Below are 15,497 nucleotides of genomic sequence, written 5' to 3' on the forward strand. Positions count from 1 at the left end.
CCTAGAGATTAGTAGGGAACTGTTTCATAAAACACTGTTTTGTGTAAGTGCAGTTTGAAAATAAAATCAAAGTGCGGTTTTCTTTTTGGTAGGTAGTAAAATAAGGCTTGGGTTGAACACACAGCTTACCTAAAAGATTCCACAAAACGGAAAGTAATACCAGGATTGTAATGTGTAAATTATGGAGTTATTTTCCTGCTGTTGAAAGCTAATAATGTATTTCTTTTGGAGTTTGGGGGTGTATGGAAATAAAGGTGTAAAAGTTTGAAGTGACGGAATCATAATAACATCTATAAAAATACCTACCCCCTGCAAGCCATAGTACGAAGGGACCAGTGATAATAGGACAAGTCAACTTTCAGGCAGAACAGCCAACATATTTTTAATAATGAAGCATCTGATCAATATAGTGAGCCAAGAAACACACTTAGCTATTGTTAAAGGCATCATGTTCTGTGCAAGGAGAGTGTTTGCAGGTGGTCTATGCACCTATCCAGGATCCCCTGCAGCTTTTCCTGGCAGTTCAGCAATATTAATTCCCCTTGTGGCAGCTAGAACTAAGGGAGTTCCCAAGTGACTAGGTAGGAAATTTAATACAATAGCACATTTCCAGTAAGATAATGCTCCACTCCATAGCTCCACCTCCAGCCCTCTCCTTTGTGAACAGAGGAAGCAAAATCAACCCAATAAAGGACTTCTGTGATCTTTCCCCAGCTCTAATGGTAGTTGTCTTCCCTTCTTGTCCTGTGAGAGTTAGCAGTAAAGCTAGTCAAACTTTCATATACAGTAGCACCGCACAAGCTGCAGACAGAGCTTTCAAAATCTGCTGTATTTTCCTATGGCTATTTTTATGTGAATTAAAATAACAAGTACAAATTGTCCTCAACTCCCTTAAGAAGCCAACAAGAGGATGATTTTATTGTCCGTCTGGTTTTATGTTAGAGGCATCATCCAGAACTTGATTTTGCAGGTGATTACTCCACAACCAGGTACACTTCATGGAATGTCAGCGTTACTCAGAATCAAGTGAGGCGGGTTCTTTAGTTAGCTGACAAGAGCTGTCATGTTTCACAGAGAAGGTTTAATTCACTGATGTAGAAAACTAGTGTGGATAAAAATTCATTTGTGAATAAAAAGTAGCTACTGTGAACTGTGTGGGCCTGCTTCCCATTTATTAAGCTGTCTACAATGTGCATTGCTAAGTGGTTCCTTGCAATGATTACTCAGTCAAGGGCCAGATCTGCAGCTGATATCAAGTAGCATAGGTCTATTGGAGTCAATGGAACTATGCCAATTTATGCCATCTGAAAGTCTGGTCCCTGGAGCGTGCTCTCCTTGTTGGCACTGCTGCTTTGACATCAGATTTAAATTAGACTTTTCTTTACCACAAACACATTCCGCAAATCTCCACAGATCTTCAAGGATACCCTTGAAAAGTCTTGTCTGAAACTCAAAATAGCGGTGTAAACTTACTAAAGGTGTTCTGAACTGTAGACAGGGCAGCTAAGATTATAATTTATGCCCTCTAATATGAAGCAACTCCCCTTAGATCCGTGAATTAGGGCTGTGACTGTAAATAGAGATCCACATTTTTCTCTTATTTTGAGAGGAGTCTCTACAGAGTAGTGGTTTTTGTGTGATCATTGGATAGGGTAGGAACACATTTCAACAAGTTGGGGACTATTTATGCCTTCCTCAAGCAGTTTTCACTTCATTTTTCAGGGTCAATTTAATGGGCTAATTTATTCCCAGTGGAACCCCACCATGGATGAATTCAGCCCACCATTTTACTACACCTCCTTTATGTTTAGTACACTTACTTAGCCAAATTCACAGTGACTCCTGGTGCTATCACTGAAGCGAATGGAAGTATGCCCAGATGCCATGGTGATGGCTGCTAAGGTAAAACCTTAAGATCAGTAGATGAGTACCACTGAGCTCAAGATTATTTTGATTTTTCTTAAAAGATGCTGCCAAGTCCTTTCTTACAACTTAACACTTATTTTTAATAATCAGTAGAAGATGGAAAAACATTTTTCTGCTTTAGATTGTCCTTTTCTCTAGGGCTTTTCTTCCCCCTCTCTCCTCCCCCCCCCCCACACCTTCTGTGTTTGTATGGAGCTGAAATTAACATAGCCATTTTTGTTCAAACAAAAATGACAATTTCATTTTATATAACGTACAGCACCGTATAATGCCAAAACATCTGTGTACCAGCTTTATTGATGATATTGTAACTGTACAGCTCAGGGATTAGTGTCCTAATTGCTGCAAAGCCAGAAAAATGAGCATAAAAATGGGTCTTACAGGAACAGTAGACAGTGCTTGTCATTTATCTGCAATAGACTAGGGCTTGTTTGTTTGTTTGTCTATTTATTAAATAGCCATTCTACAAGAGGTGAAAAATGTGACTCTAAAATTGGGTCCTAAAACCTTGACAATACTTACATGCTTGGAATGAATTATTTGAAGAAGCTGAGTGTAGACACATATCTACTCAACTTAGACAGACTGAACACAAAAGAAATAATTATTACAATAAAAATGCCCCAGATTGAAGCCCCATTGATCTGAATGGGAGCTTTGTTAATTACCTCAGTAAAATCAAGTTTTGGTCCAATGTACTTTTAATGGCCTGAGAAGTATTTTCCAAAAATCTAGAAAGTTTGTTTTGGGTAGGTAGCTTTTCCTCCAAATTATAATTTTTAGAATTGTTTTATTGTAAAATCCCAAATGAAGAACACCTTGGAAGCAACTAGAATTAAAAAACCCCCCTATAAATAAACTTTGTCTCATGACAAACTGCAAACTTGTGGGGCTAGTTCCTTAGCTGATATAAATTGCCAGTGCTCCATTGAATTAAATGATGCTCAACTTCAGTGGAGCTATAGTGCTTTGCACCAGCTGAAGATCTGGCCTGTGGGTTCATTTTTTATATCCATCCCTAATATTTTCTCTTTTTAACTACAGAAGCATATTTTCCGTTTGTTTTTCTGGTGTAACTGGGTCTCAACCTCTTCTGATCTGCAGCCCTCAAAATGGCCAAAAACATCATCCCATGCCCCTTCATATCTCATAATACTTTGCAATCACAAAAGATTTCAGTCACAGAAAAAAAAAGGGACATTTTTGGGTGGTAGGTGGGTGGGATGACTAGTGCTGCTGGAATGGGTTTAAAGTCTAATGTAACCCAGATGTCCTGCCATGTTGCCAGAGTAGCATCATTACATATAACTTTTCACTTCTATAGAAAACAAAGGGGCAATTTTCAAGGCTGGTATAGACTGGAAGATTGAGAACTCCATTCTTTCTTGTTCTAAAAACTATTATATCGTGGTAGTTCTCTAGCAGAGAGAAATTAAACTGGGCCCACAGACCAATGGAAATAATGGGATTTCAACAGAGTGCTGCAGTAAATCAGGAGGCAAGAGGGAGACAAATAGAGAGGGAGACAAAAATATGTACAATACCAAAGAAAACTAAGCAAACAGGAGCTATGCAGTTGGCTTTCACATATTCATTTTGACCACTTAAAATGTAGCTCTCATTACTTGACTTCAGTGCCAGCACAGAGATGCAACTAAACAAAAATGCCAGCTGTATCCTCCTTTTGTCTTTTTAATCATTTGCTTTGCTGTGTCTGCATATCCATAGGAGCTGTGCACCAAGATGGGGAAGCACTCACTATCTCACCATAACTCGCATCTCTCCTCAGGTATGGGTGTCTTAAGCGTCCATCCTTTCGCAGGCTGCCAACAATGATTGTCACACAGGATAGAAACAGCACAAGTCCGATCACTACTCCAGCTACCAGGAGGGGTGAGACCAACAAGCTGGTGTCATTGCTGTTTTCACTGTAGCAGGGAAACTCCCTGATAAGGCTGCTCTGGTTCGAGTGAACGTCTGCACAGCAGAGAGAGAAAGAGAGGAGAGAGCATACATAAATGATGCTGAAAGGAAGGGACAGACTGTGTTGATTAAAGCTGCTGCATAAGCAACAGATATCCAGAGCAACAAGTTACAAATGGATTTCAACTTGGTCAGTTATTTGCTTCGTATACATTACACCTTGCCCCTAATGATCTTTTTGTGGAGTTGTTCATATTTTTTTTCAAAAGATCATTGTGGAATAAGAGAAGGTCCTGGCTCCCACACAGTAAAGTGTCCTGTGTAGAAATACACAAGGGTTAGAAGCCATCTGTAGTGTTTTTTATTCCCCCCTGCCCCCCTCTCCCCGGACTCCGGGCGTGATCATTGCTTCATTATCTTCACAAGATTATAGTAATTTTATTTCTGTCTGAATTGTTTTGGTATCAACTAATAAAGTTCTAGTGAGTCTAAGGAATAAAGGTAAAAGTGTCAATGATCTCTCTAATGGAAATAACTGCCATGAATCTGAATAATTTGTCTGTGTCTGCCTGGAATACTTGGATAGAACCTTTTTGGCTCATCTGAGAGATGAATTTTCCCTCTCTTAATATTAGTGGGCACTTGGTCAGCCTGGTTTGATATGTTAAATATTAAAATAATAAAATCAGTCTGCTAACCTACTCTTTCTGCAGCAATTAATGGCAGTGCAGTTGCACTACAGCATCTGTGCAGGCATCCCATGCTAAAGTCTAATTTAGCAGTCATGATTATCTAGTCATTCAGCATGTCTGTTTAACAGCACAAGGTTGTTCTCTCATGCCAAATCTTCTACATGTCTTCAAGGAACATGTGCTATGAAGAGTGACCCTATTACCTAAACAAGTCCTACATTAATACCCATCCAATTAACAAATAATTTTACATTATGGTTGTCACTTAACATTACATTTAAAATATATGTATAAAGGAACTTTATAGTTTAAGAAAATCTAAATATTTAAACTATGGCAGTGAACAGTAAAAGGAAGATAAATATTCAAATATCCTCACAGTTCATACAGTCTCTAAAATAAATGTATAAGTAGCAATGGGCTAAAAGCAATGGATGAATCTGATCTTTGTTATGCAGGAATTCAGACAAGATAATCATACTTGTCCCTTTGGACCATTAAAAACCAATTAAAAAACAAAACAAAACCTGAAACTTTAAAAAGTAAATTTCCTTGGGAATTTCCTGTTAATTTTTAAAATAAAGTTTATTAACTAAATAAACTTCAACCATAAACAGTTTTATGCAGACTTTATCTAATAGACTTCAACACAGGTATTTATATGCTGAAAATAATTAAAATAAAATGTCTAATGTACATAAACTTTACTTCCGTGAACTTCAGCTTTTCAGTTCTCCATAGGTACCTGTGAGGTTTAAAAGCTCCACAAAATCTCCTGAAGGGTTTACATGGATTCCTACATACAATTGGATTTCAGCATATGAAACTTTATACTACTTTCCTCTCCCTAGACCATATGAAACCTGGTCCCCACTTGCTCTCAGCAGAACTAATTCATGATATTATTATTTATAAGATGCACAGGAACAGATGCAGAGCTTTGTCACATCAGGTACCGTTCTGGTGGAAGTTGCTGAATTGAGACCCCAGGTTTCCTTTTGACTGGGAAGCCAAACTGGCTAGAGGTCAAGTGAGGACTAACAATATTAGGTGAGTATAAGTATTATGTTTGATGTCTGTCTTTCCCAGTAACAAAAACTTTCCAATATCATGAACAATTCTACCAAATAATTTTGTGGGGAGTTGTTCCCTCTCCCCCAGGGAATTCTTATTTAATGTTGAAACTGCTGTATGACTTTGTCCTCGAAAACAGTGTAAATAAATGTATTTCTGGCTTTCCATATTTATTATTTCAGAAATGTTTAATCTGAAATTTTTCAGGATGTATATTTAAATTGTTATTGATTTAAAAACAAAACATTAATTTACAGATAATTTTATTCTATTCTATATAGGTTTTTATACCACACTCATCACTGTAGTATAAACGCCTTCCAAAAGTGTACTGTATTAAGAAAGATAACTAATATCTGTCACTGGGTTTGTTTGCTCATTCTCTCCCTAGGGGAGAACTGTGTGCAGAGTTAATTTTGGAATTTATATATGTGTGTGTGTGTTGCTAGATATTTATGTAAGAGAAGACAAGGTCAAAGAAATGTACCATGCACTTAGGATGGAAGTGGTGAGATTTGTGGTGATTTTTAGTTCTTGTAGGAGTTTGTTCCACAGTGTTGGGCTAGCCCCTGAGAAAGCGCTGTCTTCTGTATGTTTCCTTCCTGTTAAGATTTTCAATTAAAAAAGATCTCACTGAATGTAGGAAAAATTATTTTTTAAAAACGCTCTGCATTTTCCAACTCCATTTCTAGATTAATTGTTTATCTCTGACAGCAAATCCAGAGACATAATTTAACAGAAAAGTTGAATAAAACAACAAAAAGTTGAAAAGTTAAAATGACTGTAACTAATTATTTTCAGTGCAACTCTCATTCTAAGACAAGCTAAGGATAGTGTTCCAGAAGTTTAACCTTGGGTTCCCCTAGAGCTTCTACCAGTGTCATGTGGATGAGCATGTGTTGAGCAGAGTTGATATTCAGAGAACTGTAATACTTTCACAAAAAGGTCTCTTATATATGGAAAGTATTAGAAATGATGGGTTTGGCTAATGGACAAATGGTCCCTTACTAAGTAAAGCTGGGGCAGTGTAGTGGGGGCAAATTGGGACATAAAATAAAACAGTCAAAATTTCAGGGACAAAATTTTAAAGCTCTGCAACAGGGATTGTTTTCATGACCTGTTACCTCATATTGCCTTGATCCACAGGAAGAACTCCAGTTGACTGCAGTGGGTTTTGGATCAGGCTGTCTTTGGGGATGAGGGGAATGCAGGGCTTTGTGGCTTCAAAAATGCAAGTGTACCCAGGGGACACACTTTCAAACATGGTACAGGCTAACGTGTCCATTTAAAATCTGTGTATGCACTGCATTCTATGTAGCAGTGTGACCTGTGTATATACATGGTATATTCCCTTTCTGTAGACATTCTTGCTAACAAAGCGTTGCTCCCACAAATGTTCCTGGAAAGCAAATAAAACTGTGCTGTGTGAGCCCCATCAAAGTATATATGCCCTTTTCATTGGAATGGTGTTAACAGATAATTTTCTGCAGTATTTATCCCGTTCTTGCTACTGTAGAATACTCTGTTAGTGTCTTGAGCTTGCAAAGAGGAGCAATATGTACATGATGGCCTCATGCCAACATGTTTTATCAGTGCCTAACGCTTGACACTTAGAGAGCTTACTACGGGGGGAAAAAAAAAAAGCCCTAGGAAATCTGTGTGGTGTTTTTGTTAATTTATAGCAGCACTTGATTGTTGACTGAGAATATTTATGGGCATTTAAGGCAGCTTTCCAAAAACTTACAGAGCTCTTACAATGTTTTGTGTACCAAAAGATTCATTATCCTAAAGAGCAAGTTGACTCCTTAGTGTGATTTTTTTCTTAATCCTATCCTGATTTTACACTAACTAAAACTCTTGGCTCACCACTTTCTCAGCATGTAATATGCATTTGGGTTTAGCTGATACTGTGGATGTTGCATTAGGAACCACAGTAAATATCACTTCTAAAGATGGGTGCACAGTGTAAAGTTTGGATCTGTTTTGAACAACAGACTTATTGTAAAGATAGGAGCCAGCTGCAAAGTTAGGTTCCAAATCTGGATTCGAACTTTCCTGAAGATTGAGATCTCATCTCTAGTAATTGCCAAAGGCTACTGATTATATGAAAGCTTTACAGGGCTAGCAGCGATAAGCTTACAGAAAATGAGGATTGATTTTTACAATGTAGTTTTCCTGCTGTTATCATTTTATTCCACCTGAAAAGGTATCCGGCACATTCACTGCACTAGAACATGATGTATAACTTTTTTTTAATGCCAGTGACTCCCTCCCCTATCCCCATGCTGTTGAGCAAGTGGCAAAACCCAACACATAGACTTTGCAACTGGTCAAAATGTTTAAATTCTGAGTGAAAATAAAATTTAAAAATTATTTTAAAAAATCAGGATTTTTTTTTTTAAAAACCAGCTGTACTTTGCAACATTTCCAACAAGCTGACACTGGCACTGTACTGTAGTGACTTTGTTCTCACTGCTACACATTACCCGCAAGTTCTTGCAGGATTAAAAAGCAAAAACAAAAAGCATTTTCAGAAGGGCTGAACCCTGGAAGGTCCAATTGGCTTAAATTGCAGCTTTGAGGACAGAGCACCTCTGAAAATCAGGCCAAGGTATGTGCAGACAGGTTTGCACAAATTTTGTGCAAGTTTTCAAAGATGAAAAGAAAGTGTTAACATAGTACCCACAATAACGACAACATGAGATTGAGTCCTGATGTGGCAAAGACACTACCAGGCAGATTGTCAGCCATTTGAAGGAGAACAGCATTAAAACTAGACAGACATTGAGATGTTGACCTCCAAATATTTATTTTAACCAATTAGCAGATGGGAATATGAGATTACTAAAGCAGAAATTCTACTCTCAATTTGAATGAAAGCAACCTACACTATTCAACTGCCAACCATTTAACAATTCTTACAAAAGGTACATTCTCAGATAGCAGAATTGAGAAGGTCAGGAGAGAGTTATAGACTTGAAATCCTTCCTTGGCGCTGTTGCTTTATCAGTCAATTGTTTCACAAGGCAAGTTTAATACTTTCACATTAGGTGTGGCACCGATAATACTGATGATATACATCAGGTTGGTGATAAAGAATGTGTCAGCCCTCTGAAGATATTTCACATCTGAAATACTGGCATAATGTGCAGAGCCTATTCATTGTGCTAAAATTTCACTGAATGCTAGGAAACTCCACAAGAATATGTCAAAGGCTTTTCATCAGATTGATTTTAATTTGTAATTGATGCAGGATTCAGAGTGAGATTAGATTTAAATTTAATGGCCAAGTCTTTGATCTATTATTATTATCTGTGAAACACCAGCAATGTGCTTGGTTCTTTCCAGGACCTGAAAGAAGTGGACACATTCTGCTTTCATTATCCTGGTGCAAACCCGGAGTAACTCCAGTGAATTTGAATGTGACTGACACGTCCTAGGAGATTACTTTCACACTTTTATTTACTTAGAAACATATTGGGAGATCCAGAGGAAGGTCCCAGCTTAACTCTGTTCTTATTTTTGGTAGTGGGTTGCAGAATTTTGGATGAAGTGTTAACTTTTATGGACTTCACAGGAGAAGTTCATGGTTGGGAATTGGGAATTTCAAAGGCACTCATTGTTGGCTTACTTCTGCTCCCATTGAACTAAATGGGAATTTTGTCATAGACTTCAAAACTGCCTATGAGGAGCAGTTTTGAAAATCCTGCCCAGTTTATTCCTTTTCACGTGCTCAGGATAAGTTTTAAACAAATCTGGCTCCTCACTGTAAATATGTACATAATAATCAGCATCAACAGAGTAGAAAAAAGTACAAGGAATATGAAGTCTTCTGATAAAGATATGGGAAAAATATGCAGAGTACTTAGCCGAGATCATTGGAAGGATCATGACCTAAGGTATTTACATTAGTTTAAGAATATAGGTAGAGTGGGCTATTTTGAATATCCATAAACTTCTATTCTCTCCTCTCCCATAATTTTCTTTCATAACAGCTAAACAAATTCAGAAGATTACTGCAAGTGAAAAATGTCCATTGAAATGTCATTGAAATGTACAATGTTACATCAGTAGATGCCTCTTGGAAGAGGTTTCTGATCAATTTTATGGAGGTGGAATTTATTCCAATAATTACAACAGCCAAACTAGAACATACAGCCTTTACAGAGCAGTTAGTGGTTTTATTTGGAAGGGGGATAAAATGAGGGTTCTCACTTTTCCCTTTGTTCTTTACCCTGTCAAATCTTTTACTCACTCAATCAGATAAATCAGTAACATATCTTGTATTTAGATCAATAAGACAGGGCACATGTTCAGAGCTGGCCTTTGCGGCAAGTGATTGAGTAGCAACTTCCAGGGATGCAGTGACGTATTAGATGATTTTTTATTTTGATTTGTTTTGTTGTTTGCTTCAGCCTGGGTGACAAAACATCAAAGGCCAGCCCTGAATGTGCTCATAAGACTTTAATTTGGTGTTGGATCCAGCCATCGTTATGCCTAACCTAATGAAATTCTGTGACTCATTTGGTCAATGTTTAAGAATAAATCAGAAGCATTGGCAATATTCTTTCACCAATAGATTTCACTTACCCCAGTGGGTAACTGAAGAAAACAGGCCATTAATTATTTGGGAGTACAATTTATTGACTATGGTGCAGAACTACTCCACAAACTATGATTCTCTGCTTTTCAAAATAATTATAGATTGGAATACTGGAAAAGTCTTAGCCATCTTGGATGAGAGACACACACGTGTGCAAAGGATAAATATTGTACCATAGTTAAACTAGTGCTGGTGGATTGATCCTTTTTAAAAGAATAATGGCTACTTAGAATTACTATTAGCCCCAATAAGTTTAATAGCTGCCTCAAACTAGTAAAGAAAGTGTTTATCAAAGAAAAGTAAAGGATGGGTTGGCATTGTACAACTTTTATACTTTATTTAGCTATATAAGCTATAGATCAGATTCTGATATCGTTACTCACATTACATAGCACCGCACTGAAGTTAGTATGAGGAAGGGTATCAGAATCTGGCCCTATTTTTGTTTATAGGAGTTTAAATCCCCATTAGCAGTAAGTTGAAATAGCAATTACTTCTGAACTGTAAATTCCCTTTTTGTATGCAAAGAAGTATTTCTTCTTATAAGACAAAGAGCCCATTTATCTAGCACTCTCTCAGAGCTTTGAAGATTCCTAACCTGTTCAAACTCTCATCCTTTTATCTCCTGTTACTCATAATCATGAATTTTTCCCTTTTATATACTTATTAATCTAGTTGAACCCAGTCTCTGGCAGAAGCATGATATATTACAATTACAACTATTAAAAGGAATGAATTGCCCTGAGCTCAGCTTCTAAAACAATATGCAGTTGATAATCTCCTTCTTTTACAGTATTTTAAATTCTGAGCCTAATCCTGCAGACTTTACTTGATGAATAGCACTGACTTCAATGGCAGCACTGAAGTGAGTAAGAGGTACAAAATGAGACCCCTTATTTCTGAGAATTAAGAATTTCTGTTAAGAAAGACTCTCTAGAAACAAAATATATTCATATTATTCCAGGCAAAGAATAACATCAACATTTTATATTTTTCTCTTACCCAAATTCCTCTCAGTTAGTAATCTGCATATTTATGCATGGCAAAATAACTTACTTTTTTCCACTTTCATATTAGGAAGATGGATACTTATGCAGAGTCCACAAATATCCATAACAGAGTTCCTAATTATTCCATTATGTTAAATTGTTTGTGAATGTTTTCATGCAGTTGTATTTCTGTAGCTTGTAAATTGTTAATTGTGAATATTCCATATTAATCCTTCAAAATTTGCACCATATTGGTTACATAAATCACATCTATTCTGTAATGGGGTAATTTATGTAAATAACCAATATGGTGCAAATTGCACACCAAACTACACACCAGCCAGCCAAGGGCTAATGAACTGCTCTGGGCTCAAGCAGCTCCACCTTGTCACACCTGCAAGCATGTCCAGCTTAGAAGAAAGTCCTAAAATGGGAAATTTGGCTGAGTTAGCAGCTGGCTGAGGAGGGGAACACACCTTCAAAGCTCGGCTCCCAAAGAGGGGCTGGGACTGCTTCCCTGATCATTGCCTGTCTGAGAACCCTGAAGGGAGGTGGGCCACACCCCAACAGTTACTTTAAAGTACTTGTTATGAGTGATTCTCATGAGGGTGTTGAACTGGACTACTAGTGGTCAGAGCCCCTTTGAAGACAGGGATGCCTGGTGCTGGTTTGTTCTTTGCTTTTCTTTTTTGTGGGCGAGAGGGGCCTTTGATAGTCCCAGAATGAGTAGATTCCTACAGACTCAGACGGAGGGCTGAATCTTCTACACCTGGCCTGTGCTGACAACTACCTTGATGTGGGAGGCTACTGACAGGGTGAGCACAGGGCTGCCTCACACCCTAGGGGGACATTGTGGGAGACAGCAATATACACAATTTGAATAATCAAGCATTTGAGCTGAACTTTTTTTTTTGTGCTAGCAAAGCTCAGCCACTTACAGATCCACAGAAAACAAACATTAAATGAGTGCAAATGTAGCTGAGGCAAAGCTTGTTTTAGAATGAGATTGAATATTGGTGGAAAATTGCCTACACTATTCACCCAGCTTTAGACAGCAACATCTGTCTGCAAAGCCTATCTAATACCTCAGTATAGAATTTGTCACAGCCCTTGTACCTTTCCTAACAGACTGTTTTATATACATAACTCCATTCTGGTGGAGGAGCAACTGTTTTTGAAATGTTATCCTAGTTAGCTATTTCCCCTGTCATGAATCTCTTTTGAAGAGAAGCCTTTTTACACTGTTCCAATTGACTTTGGGGGAGGGAAATACAACTATTCTGGATATGATCCTAACCTGGTATCCAGTACCTCTGACGTAGTACTGGACACTTCCTTCAAATGGCTTTAATGGGTGTTGAGGCTGCTCAGTACCTCACAGGATATACCCTTTAACAGGGCTTAAATGGGCTTTCCTCTTCTTACAAACTGCAAAAAGGTAGAACTGTATTGTCATTGGGGCAGAATAGAGGCCATATTGAAATAGTTTCCTGAATGCATGTCAGCTTCAGTGTAATGTATATCTGGAATTTGTACTGGCGGACATAATGTTCTTTCTAGTTATTGATGTTTTCTTTACCTGGAACCATAAAAGATAATCTAGACAATCCTATAGGAAATGAACTGGTTGCCAAGTAGAGAGAAAGGGAGAGCAGCTGGTCGTGATTTATGTAGTGTTGTGGTTATCGCATTTAGCTAACATGCGAGAAGTCTAAGGATCACTACTTGGCAGAAACAAGGACTTTCTGTGCTGTGCAGGAAGGTATCTTCTTTCTGCCAATGGCCTCTGCCTTGTCATCAGTCCTGCACACAAAAGGGCAGTGACATCACTCAAGAGTGTGCCTTTACATCAGCCTGGGCCAGCGAGGGGGGTTAGGCCAGTCACTTCCTGAAAACTTGTGCCTTGGCCTCCTCTGCCTTTACAGATTGGCATATGGAAGCAAGCTCTTTCTGCTGGCCTCCTTGGTATTTTCTTCCCAGTGGAAGAACTAAGGCAGGAATGGAGCTAGAAATGCAAGCAACAGTTAATCTTGCCTTGCTGTGCTGGCTAGAATGTTTTCCTTCTTGTGTGAAATGGCTGGAAAAAAAGCCCCTGAGAGAGTAGCCCCCTCACATCACAAAAACCATGATTGCCACAATTATTGCCAGTCCCAATTAAGAAGCAAAGGACTGAATGATCATGGAAAGCAAATCTCTTAGCCTAAAGATAGCGACCCTGGTCAGAGTTAAAGCACATTAAGACAATACTGCATTGACACTGCCCATGCTGAATTTGTTTTATGGATTAATAGAAAAATGCATCCATTAGGACTATAAATCCAGCACTTTCCACGATGTTTAAATATACTGAATAAACAAACCCCTATAGGATTGAACATGGGTGGAGGGGGTTTATGTACATGTACAATGGTATATTATGTAAACATTATAAGTAGGTGCCATATTTAACACAACATGTTTCTAAGCTATTCAAAGTATACTACGAGATCTTCATTTTCTCTAGCTAGGATAAATGTAGATTATTTTTTCAGAAATGATGAGACAGACTCCTAGGTACTACTGAATATGCAGCCTTTTAATCAAGGGGATGAGACTGACAGATGGCAAAGAAGAAATTATAGATATGGTAAATTAGTAGAACCGATAAAGATTTTGTTGCTTCTGCTTTATGAGCAGTTCTTGTTCAGAGGTGATTTAGTTCGGTCAAGAGTGACCAATTGGATTTTGTGCTCTCTGCTGTACTGTGAAATAAACCTCTGGCTACCACAGCGATCAGACGATCACACTGTTTATTCCTATAGCTTCCGTGCAGGAATCCACAAAATGAGCATGGTAGGTGCATTACAAAAATAATCTCTCACACTTCAAACCACAGAAAACTGGCTGTGTGTCAAGCAGCAGTGTTGCAGGTGAAGTGATATGATTTATCTCATTCATGCAACCACATCAGGGCCAGATCTAGAAAAATAGGTCTATTGGTTTCAAAGACACTACACCTTGGATCAGAAAAAAAGACTGATCTTGTCCATAAGGCCAGACATGCCAAGAGGTCTCTTGTCCAGCAGAGTCCATTGGACCTCAGCTACACCAAGTGTAAATCCAGAGTAACTCCAGACTTAAGCCAGGCTTGTATTTGGTTATGACTATAGTCAGCCTATTCTTTCACTTGTGTGCCGCCAGGGGTTGGTAGTTGAATTTAAAATCCAACATGGAGCTCTAGGGTGCATCAAGCAGAGGTTTTTAAACTGAACGGGCAATTTACTAAGTAGGTTTGTTTTCCTTTAAACTTTCAGATCCTGAATTGTAGTGAAAGCATTTAGAAGACTTCCATGATATTTTGGTGTGATGTATGATGGTTCCATTAGAGGGCTCATAAGTGGCCTGATACAGTACTTTAGCCATTCATAAAGCAGAAAGAAACTTTAGTTTTTATTAATATCTTTTTTTTTAAATGGTGTCTTTCCTAAATTGTAGATCAGAGTGAATGTTTATGACTGTGCTCTTGGAGTTTTCTGCATGCATATTATCTACTACAGGAAGCTTGGAGCACTGCTCAGTAATAGTTGTCCTGATAGTGATATCAACCAGATCCCAAAGCCACCTGTGTTTATTTTAATAACAGGACATGGAGGAAAGTAGGCCTGAATTTTATGCCTGTGGGCAGCTCTCCCCAGCCCCTAACTGCTAAAAAACCATATAGGTGCCTCCCCAATCCCACTGACCGGTGTTTACTCCTGCGAGGACTCTCCCCTCCTGGCTGAGCAGTGGACAAACAATACTGTCTGGCATATGCCAGTCTGAGTGTGCTTGATCATAGAAAGGTAGGGCTGGAAGGGATCTCAAGAGGTCATCTAGTGCAGCCTCCATGTGAGAGTTCAAAGCAAATGTGCTGGTTCCCAGCAAGTTCTCATCTTAAGGTAGGGAGAACAAGAGGCCAGAGGGGTTTGGAAGCAGAGAAAGAGGATTTTATGGGGAGGTACCGGTTACTGTGGGAATCTGGAGGATGAAAGATCTCCCAATCGGGGGAAAAAATGAGAGAAAATGAGAGGTCTTGCAGATCTGGTTAATGTAGTGGGTTTTGTTGAGTGTGATTGATGGGTTGTGCCCTGATAAATTTGTCCAACATTTGGATGCTTATCCAGACCAACCTCTTGACCTTTGAGATTTACTTGTCACTAATGGTAAGACAGCTATGGTGTTGTGAATAACAGTGCCTCAAATATACAGTTTGTCTGCAGTTAAAAAAAATTACTAACCTACCAACGAACCACTAATTCTGTAATAGGAACA

At 38.4% G+C, this 15,497-nt stretch overlaps 1 protein-coding gene across 2 annotated transcripts in view; it reads right to left on the reverse strand.

Annotated features, from left to right (window-relative positions):
- The window catches only part of BEAN1 (brain expressed associated with NEDD4 1), a 106,605-nt gene that overhangs the window by 27,190 nt on the left and 63,918 nt on the right, over positions 1–15,497 (reverse strand). For both annotated transcript variants that reach the window (XM_067540105.1, XM_067540104.1), the window contains one exon: positions 3,694–3,903. In XM_067540105.1, coding sequence (XP_067396206.1) covers positions 3,694–3,903 — 210 coding nt within the window. The remainder of the gene's footprint in view (positions 1–3,693; positions 3,904–15,497) is intronic.

The sequence above is a fragment of the Emydura macquarii genome, unplaced genomic scaffold (genome assembly GCF_026122565.2).
Source record: "Emydura macquarii macquarii isolate MOO-44397 ecotype Brisbane River unplaced genomic scaffold, CSIRO-AGI_Emac_v2 contig_561, whole genome shotgun sequence".
In the NCBI taxonomy this organism is placed as follows: Eukaryota; Metazoa; Chordata; order Testudines; family Chelidae; genus Emydura; species Emydura macquarii.